The sequence below is a fragment of the Lipophrys pholis genome (genome assembly GCF_963383615.2).
Source record: "Lipophrys pholis genome assembly, chromosome: 1".
NCBI classification, from domain to species: Eukaryota; Metazoa; Chordata; class Actinopteri; order Blenniiformes; family Blenniidae; genus Lipophrys; species Lipophrys pholis.
In genome coordinates this window covers 35,226,832-35,248,805 of record NC_137635.1, presented here as the reverse complement: position 1 = coordinate 35,248,805, position 21,974 = coordinate 35,226,832, and the positions used below count along the sequence as shown (strand labels likewise).

The following is a 21,974-nucleotide window of genomic DNA, read 5'->3' as shown; positions in this document are numbered from 1 at the left end:
AACCTGATTAGATGTAGCATCACCAATGAACTATAAATGCATGGTTTTGAACCGGAATACAAAAATGTAAAAAAAATAAAATAAAAAATACACACACATATGGGAGACTGTGCAAACTCTACAACAAACTGGGTCCATTCAGAGTGTGGGGCAGGAGTGGTAGGAACACCACTTTGTGAAAAGGTTTTCTGCTTGTAATTTAACTGGCAAAAAATATAAACAATTATTTAAATAATTTATTATTAAAGCTGGCAAAAAAAAATTTCATTAAAAAGTGAAATAAGTAGGTCTTAAAACCGGGGCCCTTTGACACGCGTTTTGTTGGAAATGACTAAATCTGAAGCATCATCATCATCATCATCTCTATAACCAACAACAGAAGAAAAGAAAAAAAAAGACGTTATCGGGGTCTAACTTCAGCCAGTGACCCTGACTTAAAGAAAATGGTACACTATAGGTAAAAGATAAAAACTTCAGACCAACTATTCCTCCTGCTGTTGTGCTGCAGATGATCTTTTATTTTCTCCTCTTTGAAGCGTGTTAGCTGACTGAACATCCGTCTGCCTTTTCTTCTGGCACTGACACACAAATAAAAAGCAGAAAGAAAAACAAAACCCTCCTCGCAGCAGTTTGTAGACAAAAGGCCGAGCTGCTGATATGTGGCCAAATCAACGTCCTCGGCTGTCGTGCTATTCTCCTCCAGCAAAACGGAATTAATTTTGTGTGGGGGGGAACCACGTTAAAAAGAAAGTTTAATGAAGACTCAGGGCTACAGTGCAGAACCTGGTGTAGACATCGGTCTATCAGAGGAGGCGCAGATGTAATTAGGAGAGGCACATTTCCAAGGAACGAACCTCTGATCGCTAACAGTTTGGATTCAGACATGATGCTCGTCGTTGCTTGCTGGGCTGAATCACACACCATCACAGATGGATTAGTTGGTGCCGACATCATCACACAGTAACCCAAAGTGTGAACCACAGCTCTTATGTGGTGAGTTTCCTTCTCAAACAAAGTGGTAATTTATAGATGAATACCAGGTTCACTAAAAAATTTTTCACATGATACAATAATTATGGATTAAAAAAAAAAAGAAAACAAGTTGTAACATGAAATTTATCAGGTTAGACTTGTGGATTTACACTAATGCTTAGATTATAATTTCTGTCGATAATCCTCACTGTCTCCAACTCATGGCTTCTTTTACAACATTTAAAAGAACTGCTGTCACTCAGCAGGCATGGCTCTTTTATACCACATAGATGTACCTCAAAACATTTTGAGGTCATTGAAAAAGCGATTTTGTCAGTTATTTCTACACTCAATATAATCTAAAATGTATATATAATGATATTAGGAAAGATTAAGAAAAAAACAACTATTTAAAGTATTTCACTTTAGGTGGAATAAATTGTAATCTTGTGATTTTTTGAGGAGACCATAAATTACTGTTTTTCAGCATCGCTTTTTGGGGGGGGGGGGGGGGGGGGGGGGGGTTGTGGGTATTTCTGTGTCTAGAAAAATCAGTGTGTGACAATCAACTAAGCCCATCGCAAGAATCCACAAACGTGTTGTTTTTCAGGGTAAAAGTTTAATCCTCGACATAGTGAACATGAGTCCAGAGCAGCTGCCGCGACCACAGCTGAGCGATGGCTCGTTGATACACGAAGATAAAAAACTGTGATCACAACCACAATTCTGTTTAAACATCGGCTACTGACTGAAGACTGGCTGGCTATCACAATGCATCGTTAGGAGCTGAGAAAATGTAAAGGAAAAACGACTCCGTTTTCGAACCAAATACAGACAGTTTGCGTTGGTCTCGGATCGTTCGGCCCACCTTCCAGTATCAGAAGAAGCAGTCTGATCAAAATCAATGCCAACAGTTGAAATATGTTGCTTCAACAACTGCTCTGTTATAGGTGAATGCGTTTCAGTGTGGGTGGGCCGAGACCAAAAAAAACAAACCCAAACATGCACGGGTTCTTCAACCGAGAGGGGCTTCCTTGTACTTCCGTGGCAGTGAAATGCAGCGTTTTCAAGATGCAGTTAAACAATCTTTCCCTCTGCAGCAGGAAACTGGGCGGATACTATATCCAGTGTGAATGTTCAATGTGCTGCAGAGCTGTCCTTCAATGTCAACATTTTAAATTAAGAAAAAGAAAAATCCATGAAATGGTCAGATTCAACAGTTGAGGTGAGCATTTCAAGCGTAAACATTCAGAGTTTTTTTTTTGTCAACATCTGCATACAGGAACCACACTGTTGAAATCCCTCGAGTTAGCACAGACAACCCAACCCAAACCAGAACAAAAACAAAAATCATGTTAGTGAATCTTAACAGAAACATTCATATTAGGACCTGCTCACTCATAAAAAAATAGGATAAAAGGAAAGAAGAAGAAAAGATGCATAACACCTGCCGTTATGTCATTTCGGTAGTGTTTTTGTTGCAAACTCATTTTTAAAGTGCCGAGCTGTAATGGACTCCTTGTGCTGAAACTAGAAAATAAACCTACTTCTGTGAGGCCCACTATGTCTCGTCTCCAAACTGACCTACGATGACTTCTTCCCCCAGTGTATCTGGAAACTACCGCATAAAACAGAATTCAGAAAGGCAATGAAAATAATTGATCTAAAATGTATTTCCAATCACAGTGCAACAAAATCTGAGAAGGTTCGTCCAAACCAAATGTTTTCACCCCGAATTTCAACCGTGTGTGGGCCGAGCTCAGGTCTGCAGTTGCACCTATCGTCCAGCAGGTGGTGCCGTTATCCAACAAAACAGAACCAAAAACAAAGCGACTCATGGCTGTGTGAAAAACATCACGTCACTGACTACAGCACAAGTAGTTGTTACCTTTTTAACGCACGCACACTTTAGAACTACAATGAAAACGTTTCCTCACGATTAAAGGAATTTGCTTCAGGAAACCGACTCATTTCTCACTGAAGTGTTGAAGCACGGCGGGCAGGCTGAAAAGAACGGAACACAAATCCAGTTTTTTTTTTGTCACCAGGAATAGAACAGGGTTGAATTGTGGAACGTTGTTATTCATTAAACGATAGCGCCAGGCCTGACACATTTACAAGATGGTAGTATTTTTTTAAAGAGAACCTATATGTTGCATCGTGAGGAATGTACAGAAAACAAACCGATCCCATACTAGTTTTCCTTTTTTTGTGGAAACAGATGTAAGTGATTGTTGCCATCAAATTGATTTTAAGTGATTGTAATCAGCTTTGATGGGCAAGTAACAATATTTTAATTTTTACGTATCAACGGTCAAAACAACTGAACAAATAGTGAATTTTTTCTTTTCTCTACACTACCGTGCTCTAAAAATCCAAATCTGTAGCTCAAACTAGATTAAAGTGTTGTCTTTCTGTTTAAGTGGCTGATTTTGGTCCTTTTACTGATTTTGGATTTTTACATAAAGCATTGCCCATTAGTGCTTCAATAAAAGTAGTCAATCATAAAGGTAGCCTTTGGTTTGATTCAAATATACTGCAGTTTGAGTTTTGCTCACATCAGAATCCAGGGTATGGCCTTTTGTAACTTGTAAACAAATCTCACACTTCAAAGGTGAAAAAGAAACTTTCTCCACATAGCAACAGTAGACGGAGTTAAAGACCACAAACTAATTCAAAGACCACTTTCAAATAGTTCTCAGTGTGCTGTTAAACTTGTCACAGCCAGGTCGCGGAGGGCGAGAAACACTAGTTAGTGGTCAATAAGCCTTAGTGGATGATTTTGCTTCCACTTGAAGGGGAAAATAACGGTGAATTACTCGAGTTGCACTGCTTGAAATGAAAATGAAAAACAGCCTGGGGAACAAACGGCCACAGTCTGATTCAATATTGAACTAACAAATCATTCCCCTGCCAACCATCGTCACTAGTGGCCGTTTCCAGTAAAAAGCTAAAGTTTTTTGTTTTTTTTTTCTATTTGCGTTACAGATTCCTTCATAAGCCTGACAGCACTGTTTGATGCTACACGTGAAGCCAAAAGACTAAACAGTCACAATTGTATGATCAGAAATCTACAGGCAACACTAAACTGAGTATGGATTTACCTCTGATAGGAAATGATCAATCTCACAGTCAAATTATGGTCTGATGGCTGTTTGTTCTTCTTTCTTTTTTTAAGCTGGAGCTCAGTAGCTAGAATTGGAGGGGGTGACAGGTGACCTTTTATAGCCGAAGAGAGGTAACCAGAACTCTCACAGCCTTTCTCCAGAAACAGAAAGTGTCCAAATGTCTTTGCTCCTCTCGATCTCGGTCAGTAAATAATCTGCGTTGAGGTCAAGGTGAGCTCCTGTGTCGAGCGGCTTGGAGGATGAGAACATGGGAGAGGGCCGTCCACTCCAAACTGGAAGCTTAATGGTACTTGGTAGACTTCGGCTCTCAGTGCACTTCATGGTGATTGCGGTCAGTCAGAAAAGACGACCAGAATATTTCAAAGTCAGTGACCTCGGAGTTGGGATGGGGGGGGTGTCGGAGAGGAATTACAGTTCAAAGGTCTCTCCCACATTTCCCTTCCCGCCTTTCGCCACCCCCCCCTCCCCTCAAAGTCCTCTCAATCCTCGTGGAAATGACAGCGTCTCTTTCGAAAGCACGGGATCCGGTGAGAAGAAGCATCCATTGCGACGTGGTGAGAAGTGATCGCATGTGAGCGAGAGGGAGGGAGAGGCAGCAGCGTTACCATATGTGGGATTCACAGTGAGTCATTTTGATGACGCCCACCCCTCCGCCTAGCCGACGGTAGTTCATTCCTCCATACAGCCTGAAGAGAGGGGACAAGGGAAACCGTGATCAGCTGCATAAAGAGGCTTGAACGTAAAGATCGGTAGGCGGCGTGTCCATGGCGGCAAGCGTAAGATGTGAAAGTGTAGCAAAGACAGAGAAACAAAGTAACCTAAATACATCTAAACGAGAATAATAAACATCGCTTTTGAGCCATACCTCTTTATAATCAACAACAAAACACATCTAGAGTGATAAATACTTTTGCGTAATAATACACTTCCCCCCTACAGTTGCAGTTGACAATGATATCAACCATAAATCTGGAGGAGGCTTAAGCTGTATGACAAAGGTGACATGGACTGATTTGAAGCAGAAAAAGAGAAGGAATCATAAAGCCCGATTCACATCAAAAATCTTAAGAGCAAACTAAAAGACATAAACAGACAGGATATCGTGGTGGTTTCTTTACTGGTGTTTTGTATTTTTCAGTCTTTGATGAATCTGGAATCGATCTGAATACTGGATTCTTTTGAATCTGTAGTGAGCAACATTTGCGTGAATGCAAAGTTACAGTAGATATGAACATAACAGCTAATTAGTTTTACAGTGTTACCGACTAGAAGTGTTTACCTCCATGTGTTGGCATCAGGGTCGTATACTTCTATCGTTTTGAGATACGTTGTTCCATCAAAGCCTCCTACTGCCATCAGCTGACCATTCACCACCGCCAAGCCGACCTGCAGACACAGACGTTTATACTTCTTCATCACACAGCGACCATCTTTAACCATATTGGCACAGACGGTTACAATACAAGCACGGAGACTGACCCCACTCCGTCTGGACGTCATGGCCACGACAGGAGACCACTGGTTTGTTCTGGGGTTGTATCTCTCTGCGCTACTCAGCTCCGTGGTGTCGTCTCTCCCTCCGACGGAGTAAATCATGTCCTGGTAGACCGCGCAGCCCAGGTGTTTTCTCCTGGTGCCCATGGGAGAGACGGTGTGCCAGCGGTTTTCTTGAGGGTTGTAGCGTTCCACTGAAGAGCAAAGAATTTAGTCGGATCACAGCCACACGGTTTACGTATGCGAGATGTTCAAGATTCTGCACATTCAAGTCACGCATTTTCATTGATTTTTAACATTGGACATCCACATGACTTCGCAGCCGACCTGTGTTTAGTGGCGACGTCCCATCAGACCCGCCTACGGCATACAGGAATCCCCCCAACACAGCCACAGCGACGCCCAGTCGCCTTGTGCTCATGGAGGCAACCCGAGTCCATTTGTTCTCCTTAGGATCGTATCTGGGGCGAACGAAAGTTAGACGGTGTTATACACAGAGCCAGCCAGTATTCCCAGTACTCCAAACATCAGTAAAAGGAAAAGAGGAAGATTCATCACAAGAATTAGGAGTAATACCTTTCCACAATATTCAGACAGGACACCCCATCCTGCCCTCCCACCGCATACAGGTATCCGCCGAGCACAGCGACGCCCACACTCGTACGACACGTGCTGGTCGGGGCCACATCGCTGCTCCACTGATTGGTCTTCGGGTCATATCTGAAGGGATTTGCATTTACATTTTTAGCTCTACAGATGTGACCGGGACTCATTCCGTCTGAGAAATGTAGAGCGGTGCTGAGAATTCCGAGCAGACCTTTCCACCGAGTTGAGATACGAAGAGCCATCATGACCTCCCACTGCATACAGCAAGTCATCCAGAACGCTGACACCGACTCCACATCGCCGTTTGCTCATTGACGCTACCATCCGCCACTCGTTGGTCTGCGGATCATAGCGCTCCACGCTGGAAATGGCATCGCCGCTGCACCAGCCACCCACTGTGGAGCAAGCAGACATCAGAGAAGCAAGTACGTATATAACTAGTACATACTGTAGAAAAAAACCCTTTAATAATCTCTGAGGTGAATAAAGATGCCTATATAGCACTAATATATATTCAATGCTAAGGTAACAGCTGATGGTAGTGACCTGCAAACAGGACTTCTCCGCATCGGATGGGTTTCCTCGGCCGGGTTCTTGGGCCCTGCATCAGCGGCCTTTCTTGAGGCAGCAGTAAATAATTCTTGGCCTCATCAACTAGGTCCCTGAAACCAAAGATCCAAACAGTAAATAATTCAACTTAATCAATGATTGAATTTACTTCTCAATTTTCAGTCCTTTTTTCCACATGAAACAAGAACTAGAAGGTTGTGTTAGAGAAAGCCACAAACAAAAAACACGCAATCGGCTGACAACTCCTTTAAAAAGAACAACGTGTACCTGCACTCCTCATCACTCTTGATGAGAGGATCTGAACCGACAGTTCCCACCAGGAACTTGGGACTAAGGAGTGGCAGACGAACATGCTGCAGGACCTGCAAGACGCATAATCAACATATATTTGCAGGGCAATAGCTGATCTTCAGAATAATGCCAAAAACAATAAGACAGTGACTATTATATTCAGGTAACAATTAGTCTAATAAGTACAAACCTGAGGGAGCTGAGGTCTGCGCTCCTGGATGCTGTACTTCACCCAGGCCATCACAGCGTTGAAGACCTGCTCCTCACTCCGCACATTCAGCTCATCGCTGGAGATTATGTCGATCAGCTGGTTGGCAGGAAGCAGCATAAACTCCTCACTCTCCATTACCTACGACAATAGAGCACAACATTCAGCCAGGGAGCAGCACATTCCAGGTTCCTGCCAATAAAGTCGGCAAATCTATTTTCCACAACCGTCAAATTGGCTTCGTTCTTTTTTCTTAAGACAATAAAAGTTCATCACAAAGCAAAACGTTGTTGTCAGTCGGTCAGTAGGTTTGCCATATAGTCACAATGTGGAAGACATGGCATCCAGTTTTCACTTATCACCAACAAGTAAGCAAACAGGGCCGTTTGTGTGTCAGTCGAAGTGCCGCCCACAAAACTAAACAGCCAGGAGCCCCTTTCCCACTTTCCACTCACAGGCAGAAAATGTGCTTTTATTGTGGATACAAGTCATCTTTGAGTGAAGGAATCTGAAAGCCTTCCAATGTCCCTGTTGATATTATTGCTGGAATTCAACAAGATTCATTTTCAACTCTGTCATTCATTGTGCAGAAGAAACTCCTGGAAAGGCCCGTGGAAAAACGTACGTCTGGGATGCGGTGAAACAGCTGGGATGTGCCAAACCAACCTGACAGTCATCACTTAAGTATTTTCTCTGGTAGAATTTCACTGCTTTTGTACGAAATGAGCTCATGTAAAAAGCCTGCAGCTCACAGTTAATTTATCAACACATCCGAAGCATATTTAATAAACATTTAGTCGAATACAAGTATCAGCTTCTCCAGCTAAAATGCAATGTTGAATGACTTGGTCTGGGATCACAACGTCGACTGAACCACCGGGAGGTTAAATATTACACCTACTAAAAGCATTGAGAGATACATTCCTAAAAAAATATACCACTAAACAACGGGACTGCTAAGGGAACAGTTTCCGCCTCACTGTTTGATCACAAGCAATATTTAGAAAAGTGACGTGGTGAGACGCTGTGACACTTCTCCGTAATGCTGCGACAGCTTCTGTGGCGAGCTCTCACAAGTCGCGAAGTCACATGGCAGCGACTGGAGCTTACAATCATGAGTCAACAGACTGTCTTGAACTTTTCATGTTGACAAACCCTTGTTCCCTCATACTACCAAAGACAAAAATCCCATACACAGCTATATTATTTACAGCGTGCATCTGTGAAGTGAAGATCTAAGAGCAGCGAGCAAACATCTAATACTTCTCTGTCGTGCTGCATACTTGAAAGGAAGGTGTACAAGTATATGTCTCATTTGCGTGGTCTGCATCAACGTTACACAACATCCTGGTATTTATAGCATGTGTGACCTTACCTCCTGGAAATTGTGCTGTGTGAACTTGTCGGCGATGCGAAGCAGCTCGCGACACGAGTGAGTGTCAGCGAAGGCCCTGATGCCCAGACAGTTGGATGGGTCCAGCTGCCTCTTGAGGAACTCACAGCAGGCCTCCTGAATCTCTGCCAGCTGAAGCAGGCAGGCCGCGGGGAGCAGAGTCTGGACGTTCCCCTCCTCTACAGTCACCTGGGAGGACAGAGGTCATTGAATCAGAGAGTCTTCACAAGAGTAGTTCCCCATAGATTTGCCAGTTTGGCCTTCGTGTCTTCATTTTGATTTGTTAAAAAAAAAAATGTTTGCTCCTTCTGAGTATCATCACAACTTTAACCTGATGCAACAAAAGCGCTTGGACATGAACTCTGACTGTAAGAGGAGGACCACATTGTGTGTATACTCCAAACACATTAAAAAAAGTAAGTCCTGAATAACCAAATGCTATTTTCCCTCACCTGTGAGGTGTAAGCAAAGTCAATAAGCAGCTCCATCGCTCTCTCATCAATGTCTCGGATAACTACTTCAGTCTGCCTGCTCTCTGCCAGCTCTCCGGTGAACATCGCCCTGGGGAGACCGCCAAAATGCAAGTGCAGTTTTGTTATATTCAACTTCTCACCTGCATCTGAAAGGAGCTTCTCCAAAAGAGCTTTTCTCCATACCTGAAGTAGGGGCTGCAGGCGGACAGGATCACACGATGCGCATAAATCTTCTTGGCACCCACCACCAGCACCACGTCACAGAGCTCCCGGTGTTTTCTCAGCAGGTTGATCACCTCCAGGGTCTGTCGTGGGTGTTTGTCTGAGACGTAGGGCATGCGTGCGGGCTGGGGGACCCCTTCAGGGAGCTTGTTGGGGTCCCCCAGAGTACAGCGGCTGGTGATGTCCATTCCAGTGGTGTCTTGACGTGCACTGGTGGCCCTGGACATGAACAAGGAGACAAGTTTTCAACTAGAGCTCTTAATATCGAGGAAATTTTGATCCTGGATGTTAATGCCAAAGCTGGCTCAGTTGGTAGAGCGTGAGACTCGCAATCTCAAGGTAGTAGCTTCATGTCCCACGCCGGGCGCCACCTTCCCGTGGGCTCACCACCCGCAGGAAAGGTTCTTATTCGGTGCAATGTGATCTGGGTGACGGTGCTCAGACTGCCACCCCCGTGACCCAGAAACAGATAAGCGGGAGGGGATGGATTGATGGATGTTTCCCTTTGAGCAACTGCTGCAACCAGGACTCTCAGTATCAGTTTCTTCAGTCATGACTCTTCTCAAAAACAAATACACCCGATTAAGACATTCTAATTCCAGGATGCATTGCACTGAGGTGGGTAAAGCTCTGAACCCATTAATGGACAGTTTGTAGGAATGTAGAAGATTCCAAGTTCTTCAAACAGGCAAAAGAAGATTTCTAGCATTCATGCTTTGTTTCATCATGTTTTGCCAGCAAGAAATCATGTCAGATATAATATATTTCACCTCTGATAGATCGATAAATGATCAGTAGACACTGACACACCCTTAAAAACTAAATTCAAAAGGTGAACCAGCTAAAAACCTACAAAAATAGAGATCTGCAAACGTCCTTGATGAAAAGAGCATATTTCCCTCTTGTTCACACTACAGAGAAGGGGAGGAGACTGGCACCGGTTATCCACAGTATGAAGTAGGGTTGTTCGGTGTAACTGTACTGTATTGGTATCGCGGTACTGACAACTTTAAAACGATACTATAGCTTCACTGTGTTGTAATTTGCACCGAGGACAGTAGTCAGTCTCTCTGTGGGGGAAGCGTCGGCCGGCTGCTCCACTTTCTGACTTACATTCACTTAGGATTTTGTAGACGTGGGAGCGTGGCGAATGACCAGGGGATCCCGTTGACGGAGGGTGCACGTGAGATATTGACTGCTCTTTACGTGATCATGGGTAGGTCACGGGATGTTTTGGACAATCGAAAGTGCAGAAAAAACAGCACTCCAGTTTCTTTCTTTTTTTTTTTTTTGCACTCCGGTTTCTGAGAGGTGTGAAAAAAAAAACTGCTGAGACGGGGTGCGTGCACGCTCCCGCGCTCCGACCCAAGAGCCCCAACTGAATAAGCGTTTCATATGCTACCTTATTTACCAACATTTCTGCACACAACTTCAGAATAAATGTAAAAACAACTTATTTGCAAAACGACCTTTTCCCAACCGCGCTTATACGTTGAAAAGAATACCGGATGCGCATGCGCAAATGACATGACATGACATGACATGAGTTCTGTGTTCTCTTTTTATTGGGAAAAGTATCGAAAGTATCAAAATATATGGTGGTATCGGTACCAAAGTGTTGGTATCTTGACAACACTAGTATGAAGTACTAGATTTAGTTATTTGAGCATATTGTGAACTAGACCCACTTGAAAAACAGTTTCAGATGGACATCAACTAAACCAAATATAGTCAGGTCCCTGGACGGATGGACGGACGCTCCATTGTCAGAACAATAATTTCACCCTTTAATCACACAGCAAAGCATATAAAATAAACTCATATTCACTCAGTATTCTGGGAGTTCAGAGACAGCTGACAGTTCAATTTCATGTCTATAGTGCCAAATCCAACACAGTTATCTCATGGCACCACTACAGAGGAAAACCCAACAATTGCATTTGAAGAAGTGGAGGCGATGGTAGAAAGGGAAAAACTCCCTTTTAACAAGATGAAACCTGCAGAAGCAGGCTCAGAGGTGGAGACTTTCTGTCGTTCTGGTTAGGGGATAGAAAGAGAGGACAGAGGCAGAGCAACAAGCAATAAACAGATTGTCAAACTGGGCTTGTGGGGCGGGACACAAACCTTGGTTCAGGCTGAGAATGACAAGCAGAAAGCAACAAGCAGATGGCCATAACAAAGTTCTGTGTTGGAAACTCAGTGACTAGACTTTGATCAATTGGAACTTCATACTCTTGATTTCTCAGCCTGAAAGACAAGCTTATGAATGTCACTGAGGTGTTAAACATTAGATTCAGAGTGGAGGACTTTTCCTCTCATGGACATTCACCCTCTGCCACGCAAGTGCAGTTGATCATTGTCAACAAATCTAGAAGCAAGTTAGAAAAGGAAACCCATATTGCCTTATGTTTTTTTTTTTCTTTTTAATAAAAAGGACACTTTAGGATTATATACACATTTTTCTAGACCCACCTGCGCATTGGTTTTGCGTCCATGCACTGAAGAATAAGCTCTGCTCCCAACACCGTCAGGTCAACCTGTGAAATCAACAAATCAAATTAGACTCTGTCAGACTTGCCATCACTTCGTATCAAGTCTCATTACTTATGCCTGCTGAATGCTACAGCAATGCAATCATATTCTGAGAGGAGACTGATCACCTCCTCTTGATTCACCACTACCTGCTTCTATGTACCAAATCTCATCTCTCGCCAAATAGCTAAAGAGACCCAGACCAGCTTGTTCAATCTAATACAACAAATCTGTTTACTAAAGTTTATGGTCTATGCCTATAGTTGACAGTCAGGAATTCAGTGCTCTTCTATTGTGTGGTTGCTGCATTAGGTTATTATCAACTACATTTTTAATAGTCAATAATATGTTTTTCATCACATTTCACTTGACCGGGTCCATGATATTTTGCCTTTGAACGGTTGTATGCAAACTTTTACGTGAAAGCATCTGCTTGATTTAATCATTAAAATAACGAAAACATATGTTGGTATTAGTGACAGAACAATCTTTAGATTGCTAAACTGCCTCTAGGTCGTCGCCTGTCTCTGTGTGTTTGCCCTGTGATGGACTGGCGACCTGTTCAGGGTGTGCCATGCCATCTCCTGAGTAAGTTTGCTTAATTCGTGGTAATCTCCGCTAAAAACGATGATGATGACTGGATAACTCCTTGTGTAAACAGGTTTTGGGTGTGGAAGCAGAAAAGGCATAAACAGTTTGTTTACATAGTAGACCATTAACTTTAATTAGTGAGGAAACAGGATGACAAATCGACCCCATATCAAACAGAAGAGGCTCGATGGTTTCCCATAAAAGTCAGCTTTGTGTCGAAATATCCCCACATTCACATATCAAATGAAACGACGTTGTGAGCTCCCTCTGTAGCTCGGTAGCTGTGACAGGCTAAAGGATTGTTGTAAGCGGATACAGCCAACGAGCCGGCGAGCTAGCTCAATGAAGTGCTGAGAGTTGGATTCCTGTGAGGTTAATCAACAGCTGAGGTAGAAACGATAGACTCAAACGAATGCTGACGTGGGCAAAAAGCGTCAATTCATTTACCGGGTACCGAGAAGAACTTCACCACAGTAGCCGTAAACAAATGAGAAGCTAAATGCTAAAGCTAGCACTCTAGAAGGGAATCCACCAGCAGTTGAGTTAACATTAAACGACTCTTCTGGTGAAGTTTACAGTGACAGTCGCAGACACGCCGAAGCCGGTTCTTACCTTGTATTTCCATCCCACCGACACAGAGAAGAGGCTCCAGGTACTGATGTTTACAGTTTGAAGCTGTCGGTCTGAAGGAGCCTGCTGCTTCTCAGTCACAGCGCGCATGCGCAAGTTTCTACGCAACTTCCAAGCATTACGTCATAATTTACTCTACAGTATTTCAGGTCAGGGCCAATTGTCTAAACTTTAAAAGTTTTTCTTCGTAGTGGCGCAGAGTAAATGTGATGGAAATGCCTATAATTTCGGAAAAGACCAAACAATTACTCCCGAAAATAACTACAATCACAACATAAAGCCAATTGTAATGATACATTCTGGTGCAGAATACTATGATATATGAAGAAAATGTTTTTAAAAACTCCTACTGACAGCATGGCTTTCAGACTGATGCTAATTTAAATTTTTGCAACAAGGTAGCTTTCTTTCATGGCAGCAGGGTTGTGTCTGCGAAAAACATTCTATAGTTATCTAAAATTTTTATAATTGGCTTGTTGGGCCAGATTGGAACCTCTTGCTCCCTCCCATGTCCAAATGTGTTTAATATTACCATCTTACAATTCTAAGCAAAACAATGACAATAAATTATTTATAGAAATGGTTTGCTGCCATTTGCCCTTATCTGTCATAAACAATGCTGGACATTTTCATCCAACATCTTGTCGTCATTTATTACGTCACAGTGAAATTTAAAGTCTAGATTTACATTAATTTGGTTATGTAATTGCAAAGAACTGAACCATACCCCAAAATTGTATTTTCAGAAGGAAATATTTATTTTAAAGTGTTTAGAACCATTTGCACAAAGTCCATTTCGCAAAAAGTATCTGAGCAAAACAAAAAAAACTGCAAACTCTGTGGTGCATGAACTTTAATCACAGAGAATTCTGATTTATTAGGAACAAAAAAAACATCTATTCCCAGTGTTCAGTTCATATATATCACCTGGAGGAGTCCAATATTTACATCCATTTCAAAACTCAGAACATTTGATCCTTTTTTTAATCTATGCCAACACAAACTTCACCATATCTACAGAAATATTCATTCAACTTCACCATGTGAACATGTCAAACTTTTTGGCACTGCATGTGGAGAACACAGGGGGGTAAGTGCTTATTTGTGGTTAAAAAAACATTTAACTCTATAACAAGTGGTGATTAAAACTGAAGAAAAATGGAGACTTGCTCTCTTTATGTACCATCTCTCATGGACTAAATCTGTAGCATAACACAACTAAAGAATTCTTCAGTAGTCTTGCAAAAAAAATTAAAATTTTACAACAAAGCTCCAACAAAGTATATACAAATTGGCAGCATATACATATAAACAAAAGTTTCATGTTACAGTTATCAATGTTTTCAAGTCATTTTTAACTTCTCATCCATGAATGTTATACTTAAATTAAACTGTATTTTTTAAATGTCATCAACAAATGCGGCAGCAGTGAAAATCGAGCTGAATACAGTTTGACGTATCCTCAGAGGATCTTCCAATAAATAGTAATGATTTGCACATCGTCCTCAATCAGCTTCAGTTGTGAACCTCAGGCGTGGCTGACCGGCAACTGTGTCATTGAATGGGAAAGCAGAGGCTGAAGCATAACTGCTTCTGGAGATTGGACTGCAAGAGAGACAAGATTCAAACAACCACAAAACATTTGTGATTAGAAAGGTGAGTTCTCAAATAATCAGCTTAGAATGATTTTAACAAAAATTAATCAATGTGACAACCAACTCAGCTTAAATATAAGGAATTAATTTACTGTTGTTACAGTGAAGTTCATCCAGTCCAGATATTAATCCAGATTTAGTTTTACATGGTAGCTGTACACAGGGCACATGCTGATAACAATGAAGTGAACAGAAGTTTTGGGAAACAGAATCAGATTTAATTACAATCACTTGCCAAAATTCACATATTTAATTAAATTCAATCCATTGTTTAACCTTTATTTTATTATGCTCTGACCATGTTTCTCCTTTGTTAGTCTGTATCTCATTTTTTATTTTTTTTTAATGTATACAGATAATTATCATTGTTCATGTTCTCTTCATTCAAATCATATTCTCAGACAACTTTTGTGTCACAGTAAAAATGCTTTCAGTCACATAAAGGGAAACATGAACAGACCAATTGAATCCAATTTGTAAAGATTCATCATGACTTCTTGTTGAACCTCAACAGACTCAGTATCTGGTCAGCGGTTAGATCGTATTTTCACATTGTAAGTGTCTCACCTTCCATATAAGACAGCGTAGTGAGGAGCGGCGTGTCTGAAGACATAAAGGTCGTGTATTGCAGATCCTCCATCAATGGCGTTGTCATGGAACCAGGATTAAATGAAGACATCATGGCTGAAGAGGTGGGACTTGGGTTCACGTGTTTCTTTTGACGAGCTCGACAGTTTTGAAACCAAACCTGAATGGAGTGAGACCAATTTAAATACTTTCAAACTGGGTTCTCCCCTTCACGTCCTCCTTAATGCATCACTTCTCTGAAATCATTAATTATGGTAAAGTTTCTCATTTTGAATTTACTTTCAACCGACATGTAGATTCAGCTTTAGTTTCTCATCTGTCAATCAAGCAAACAGCAAAGCCCCTGACGGGCATCTTAAGGCTATTTGTGAGAAAATCTGGCAGTTTGGTGAAAAACACAGGAATATACTTATAATTCAAACATATATATCGAATGGGGCTCAAAAACAGGACTTGAGCTTCAGCCACACAGCGTCACTTTACATTATATCGATAAATAGTTTTTCGCAAGAAGTTCTCATCCAATTGATTGAATTGATTGAGTCAGTTTCACTTTCAACATTATGCCCCCCCCCCCCAAAAAAAGAAAAACACGTTTCTGAAAGTTGCCTTACCTGAATAACCCTGCGACTCAGACCAGTCCTATCAGCCAGTTTCTGCAGAGTCTGGGCATCTGGGTTGTTATCGTCAGCAAAGTGGGTCTGCATCACCTTCACAAGTGGAGATAATGGAAATGCTTCACTGAAATTTACAAGCTACATTCATCCATTGTGCGCTTATCATGTGAATGCACTATGTATTAGCCAACACTAGAGGGCGCAAAAGCACCACAATGCTTTACCCAGTCTTATTGATTCACTTGTAACTTACTGACTTAACTGGATCTGCTGAAAAAAAAAAAACCACCAACAATCTCTGTCCACTTCTTCAGCTCACAGAAATATACTGCATAATTACATGAACATATGTAAACAAAAAATAATTCATGTGCCCTGACAGTCATGTGCAAAGCAATAACTCCTAGAAAAAAAAGAATTGTGTCCAGTGTGCACTGAAATTGAAGATCAGTGATGATGGTAGCAATATTATAAACAGGCACTCATACAGGCCGTAGTGCCTGGTCTAATACTTCACACTAAAGTTCATACTAGGAATAGAAAAAGCCCAAACAGCAGAGCAGCGGTTCACACAGTCAGATCCCAGCTGAAGGTACCTGGAGCTGTTCCACTGTGAAGCTGGTCCTGGCCCTCTTGGCAGGCCTGGGCTTTGTGCTGGAGTCATCTTTATCACCCTCACTCTCCACCTTTAATTGTTCTTCAAGAAAAACAAAAACACAAGGTTTGTTATGAGGAATACTAGAATTATAAATTCAGGACTTATATAGAATCATATTGAAGAGCAGAAAAATAGGAAACTTCATTCATATTACAAAAAAACCTGCAGCAAGTTAGGGATGTGTTTCATACAGGGTTATGCTGTATTGTGTTTTAATATACACTCATCAGCATCTCTTGTACAATTGATTGTGATCCAGTACAAATGTCCTCTCATCACTTCAGTCTTTGAAAAGGGAAACAATATTGACTTTTTTTTTTTAATTGGAATCTGTTCACTTCAGTTGTAAAAGTATTTACATTAATTTCTAACGTAGCTCCCATTTGTGTTTAGATGTACTGCATATTTTTGACATGTTTAAATATAGTCTCAGAAAGAGTAATCGATTCATAAAAGGGACTGAAACTTTTTGATCTACAGTTAAAGGCATCTGAGGTGATGCACTTCAGTTGATGTTTTTCTTGCTGTGCTTTAATAAAGCATCACAGATTGTAAATTTGTCTTAAAATAGATTTTTTTTTGAGGGGGGGTGTGAATTTCCAGAATAAATCTAATAACGCTACATCAATTACTGCGTTTCAGGTAAACTCTGCTTCACTGACATACAGTCTACGGTGCTACTGACTCAACGTGACAAACTGCCCACATTCACTCACACACCCTAAACAGCAGACCTTTTAAATGACTAATAAACCTCGATTTATTTAACTGCACTTATCAGTACTACTCGACTTAAATCATCTCTATAATATCCATCCTGAAGGTTGTGGAAGTTAGACTTCATTCTTGCCATTAGGTAAGGTATGTTATATTGGTTTTACCATCACGCATGTCTGGATTCCTCATTCATACACGTACCGTTTTCCTTTGCACGTTTGAGATTCTCCAACACAATCTCGTAGTGTGGCATGCAGAAGACCCTGTTCTCCAGCAGGCCACACTCCTCCCCGGTAGACAGCTGGCGTTTGCAGGAGCTGCAGGAGAAACACGCCATGTGGTAGGTGCTGCCTTTTGCACGACGTACCCAGTCGTTTGAATGGATGTTCCGACCACACCGAGCACAACGAGTCCCGTATGTCCTGTGGTGAAAACAAACATTACACTCGTTTAGTGTGATGAGATAAGTCTCTGGCGTTTTGCTGTCAAGATAACATTGTTTGTATGTTAAACGTCTGTAGTCGGTTCAGTTTCATTCACCTCAAATGACAATGTGTCAGATAACAAAGTGTGTTTGGATGCAATCACACAAAATTTTAAATAAAATGTATTAAGCTCATTATAACAACTGAGCTGTGGCATTCATAGGCAAACACCTCAGAAATGTATTTATGTGGACATTATGTTAAACCTTTGACAGTGAATCATCAGCATGTCAGTCCTAATGTATGCCTTACTACTGAAACTCTTAACTGTAATATGAACATTTTAAAAAGATTGCTTATAAAGTGGACACACTGATTGTTAAAATGTCCACAGTTTGTGGTGAAGGGCTCGAGTTTTACGAGACTCAAGTCTGTTTGTAGAATGTGAGGCAGCAAAATAACATGTTCCATCCATTGTGTAATTCAATATAATCCAACAAGTGTATAAAAAAAATTAAAAATTTCAATCTAAAATCCATGGGTATATATTTAGTCAATAAATCTGCATAAACATAAAAGACAAAAACAACTTGTACTTGCAAAGTACCCATCATAGTTTAATTCTCTCCCCTCCATGATTCAAATACTTATTCTACTCAATCATTGTTGAAAGAGAGACATTTATTTCCACTTGGCATACCTGAAGTAGTCGAGTTTGCAGAAAACTTGCTTGCCTTTGATGTAACAGCTCACGTGTCGACCCAGTGAGGTCCCACAGACACTGCACACGAGACAACGCACATGCCAGCACATGTTGTTTACCTACGAGTGAAAATATTTCCACATAATTTCACCCAATGCCAGATAATGTCACAAATGAATACATTACGGAGGCCAAACATTTTAAACTCGCGAGGTGATGCCGTGGTTAATTGTTCTCGCCCCATAGCGAGAAGGTCGTGTGTGTCTTTAGTTTGCATGATCTCGCCTTGTATACGTGTGGGTTTCCTCCCAAGGTCCGAGGTTAACTGGCGACCTCAAATTGCCCCTACGTGTGAATGTGGTTCCCTGGCCGAGTTTTCTCTGTGATGGACTGGAGCCCTGACCACCAGTGTACCCTGCCCTCGCCCGTGGTCAGCTGGGATTGGCTCCCCGAGACCCTGCACAGTATATAAGTGGTATAGAAGATGGATGGATGAATGAAGAGACAGCTACTTGTTTGGCCCTACTGATTACTGATCATAGTTGAAGTTCATTTACAAACAACAGGAACAAAAACACATGTACATTCTTTAAAAGCCGAGTTTATTCCTCCACAAGCATTTGTGTGATTTGCAAATCTAAAGTAGATGGTCAATTACTTGTACTTTAATAATGGATTTTACTTCAGGTGCAAAACATTTTTTTTGGGGGGGGGGGGGATGCCATAAATAATTTCCACTCCATGCCTATTTTTTTTTATATAGAGACCAATGGTCTCAAGGAAAGCTGGAAATCTTGGTGACATGTTGGGGGTTCGTTCAGTGAAATAATGAGGCTCCTGATTGAAAAGCGGCGCCAGGTGAGAGCTGCTGATGGGCCTTACCTTGAGCAGGTACCTGTCCACTATATCCAGACCGCAGGCGGTGCACAGGCTTTTCCCCTGCATGGCCTCCATGGTGAGGGCAGACGAGGAGGAGTTGGAGGAGAGGGAAGAAGGAGAGTAGGAGTCATCTTCGAAGAGGTCATCAGGCCCAGAAGATCCCTGTCAGGACGGAGGAGACATTAGGTTTAACTTTGAGGAACAACGCAGACATTATACCCAAAAGACAGGACAGTTCAGTTTGCGTGTTTATCTCCTCCAACGTGTTCACTCTCGGCCTCTGGCTAATTTGAATTCAAAGAAAGTCGTCATTGTAAGACTGAAAGCACCTACTGCGTCCAACAACATCATGTGTCCGTGGAGCGGAGTGAAAGCGGCCTCCGACATGGTTCCTGCGCCGGGTCCGAGGAGACGCACGGCCCGGGCCTGGGTCCTCTCCAAACCTTCTACAACAACCTCACGGATTCAACCCTCGTTCTAATAACGACTCGACATTTTGTGGTTGTAACACAAGTTTAGGGCGTCTACAAATTAATTTTAAGCTTGAAAAAAATTTAATATTATACAGCGTTTGATTAGCAGGTTCCGTCTGCGTGCGCGCACAGGTGAATCTCATTTGGACGTAAATTGCGCACGTGCGGGTGATGATCACGGGCTGATGAGCTCGCTCGCAGTGAAAACCCGGTGTGTCCACGTGTCTGATCAACCACGGATATCGATTGGTTTCTTTTTTGCTTTCTAATTGACAATATAAGAAATAAAACCGCGTTCCTATCTTGAGCGAAAACTTTAGTTTTATAAGAAAAAAGCAGGAGAGACCGTTTTTTTTAAAACAGGTAGACTGTGACTATATGCTTCAAAAAAAAAAAAAAAAAGCAGATTTTTAGGCTGAGCTCTCATTAAGGGAGCCTGAATATTCAATTAAATAATACATTCTTACCTGATATGTGCAAACTTTAATAAATGTCAATTGTGTATAAATATAGTTTGTATTTTCTGCAGAGTATTGCATAAGTCTTAAAGGTTCATTAACTGTCAGTAGTATATTTTGTGTTGTACCTGATCAGAAAACATTTCAGTTTTATGTGTGCATGCACATAATATGATATCCTAAATGAATGCACAAATACAACATACAATTTTCTTATTTTGCAGGACAAATTTAGAATTTAAAACGGGGTTAGATTTCATACTCACCACACTGTTGGAGAGGCAGTTGAACATTTCCATCCTCTCTTCTCAGCCAGATGTTCCACAGCAGCAGCAGGAGCTAATGGGTAGCTCACCCTGTTTTTAATCCACTGCACTGTCTTCCTCCCCTGCAGGCTTGTTCCTTGCCCCTGTGACTTCCAGACTTTGTCCAGTCACCACTTGATCTAAGAGTCAGGCTTGTTTTTCTTACCAGTTTATAAAGGCCAGCCTGCACCTCCCTCCTAGGCCCGCCCGCTGAGGCATCAACTAAATAGCTCTCAATGAAGGGGGGAAAAGCAAATTATTTAAAGCAGTCCGATTGGATTACAAGCTCTGTGTGTATTGAACTGCAGAATAAGCACATATTTAGGGACCAGTTGGATTTAAAAAAAAAAGGTCATCTCATAAACTATAAATTACTTATATTACAAATAGAATCACATTATGACTTTAGAATGACGTTATATTAGGGTTAGTTAATGTATAAACCAAAAGTTACAGCCAGTTCTGAATGTAGTGTACACTCACATGCACAGTGCAAAATAAGGGTTTATCCTAACAGTAATTGGTTTTCTTGTTATTTTGCCTCCTCAACCCAGAAAGTTTGCCGTGTTTGAAAATTCAACTTCCTCAACCTTCACAAGCTTCTTCCTTTGAGACACTTTGAGGTTCAGTTACAGCAGTTTGACTTTATCGGTTATATTCATCTCTTCTTTTCATTCCATTAGGGGCTTTATGAAAACACGACCGCCTTCAGTTTGGGAACTAACATATATTTGTTTTGATATGGACCCCTTCTGACTGGCAGCATGAGTTGTTGATATAAACTCAGACTTACTCAGCGTACATGAGAGTAGCAGCCTGTTGAATTAAATTACAGACCCTGAGTTAATAATGTTTTAAGCAGGCTGCAATGTGACTTCACAACTCCATTATGTTAGTGTATGGGGTTTATGATTTGCACGTTTAATTCATGAAATGAATTAACATTTTCCTCATAGCCACTCTTCCTTAAGGAACCAAGTAAGCCTTCAGGGCTGATTCAAATCCTAAGAGATGAATGAGTCTGTGCAAATCTTTACTCATGCTTTAAAAAGGTGGCATTATTGATTGAACCTATCAACTCTATAGTATCGTGGCACATTGGTATTTCTTGTTCTTGTTTGTTGGCTGGCTCTTTCACTGGTTAGCACAGCACATCCTCACGGCTCCATCTTGGGTTATCTTCTGACTGTCTTCCTTTACTCGTCTTCTCCTGCTTCACGGCAGCCTCAAACTGAAAGTTATTTCTCCAGTATATTGGTATCTCTACACAGCACACGTCCAAGCCATCAAAGTTAAAAAAAAAAAAAAAAAAAAAGAGGAAGAAAGAGAAACTTAATCACTGCAGTTGTTTGACGTACACATTCATGTCATGCAACCCCTGTGAAA

At 41.5% G+C, this 21,974-nt stretch overlaps 2 protein-coding genes across 3 annotated transcripts; both read right to left on the bottom strand.

Annotated features, from left to right (window-relative positions):
* Nucleotides 1-1,579: 1,579 nt before the first annotated feature.
* Nucleotides 1,580-13,208, bottom strand: klhl20 (kelch-like family member 20). Of its 2 annotated transcripts, XM_080471223.1 has the most exons (15): nt 13,093-13,204; nt 11,830-11,894; nt 9,527-9,576; nt 9,319-9,482; nt 9,115-9,223; nt 8,645-8,851; nt 7,252-7,410; nt 7,038-7,132; nt 6,747-6,862; nt 6,412-6,595; nt 6,171-6,314; nt 5,922-6,055; nt 5,580-5,788; nt 5,380-5,486; nt 1,580-4,786 (listed from the first exon to the last, which is right to left on the bottom strand). In XM_080471223.1, exons 4-15 carry the CDS (start codon nt 9,471-9,473, stop codon nt 4,702-4,704), a joined length of 1,704 nt encoding a protein of 567 aa, XP_080327349.1. In that variant the 5' UTR covers nt 9,474-9,482; nt 9,527-9,576; nt 11,830-11,894; nt 13,093-13,204; the 3' UTR covers nt 1,580-4,701. The 2 variants fall into 2 exon arrangements, with proteins under 2 accessions (XP_080327349.1, XP_080327348.1); XM_080471222.1 differs by having other exon boundaries at nt 9,319-9,576; nt 13,093-13,208.
* Nucleotides 13,209-13,853: 645 nt separating this feature from the next.
* Nucleotides 13,854-20,734, bottom strand: LOC308120844 (LIM/homeobox protein Lhx8-like). The gene is made up of 8 exons (XM_080481722.1): nt 20,550-20,734; nt 19,356-19,514; nt 18,471-18,592; nt 17,547-17,767; nt 16,567-16,667; nt 15,968-16,063; nt 15,333-15,513; nt 13,854-14,715 (listed from the first exon to the last, which is right to left on the bottom strand). Exons 1-8 carry the CDS (start codon nt 20,580-20,582, stop codon nt 14,639-14,641), a joined length of 990 nt encoding a protein of 329 aa, XP_080337848.1. The 5' UTR covers nt 20,583-20,734; the 3' UTR covers nt 13,854-14,638.
* Nucleotides 20,735-21,974: the final 1,240 nt, after the last annotated feature.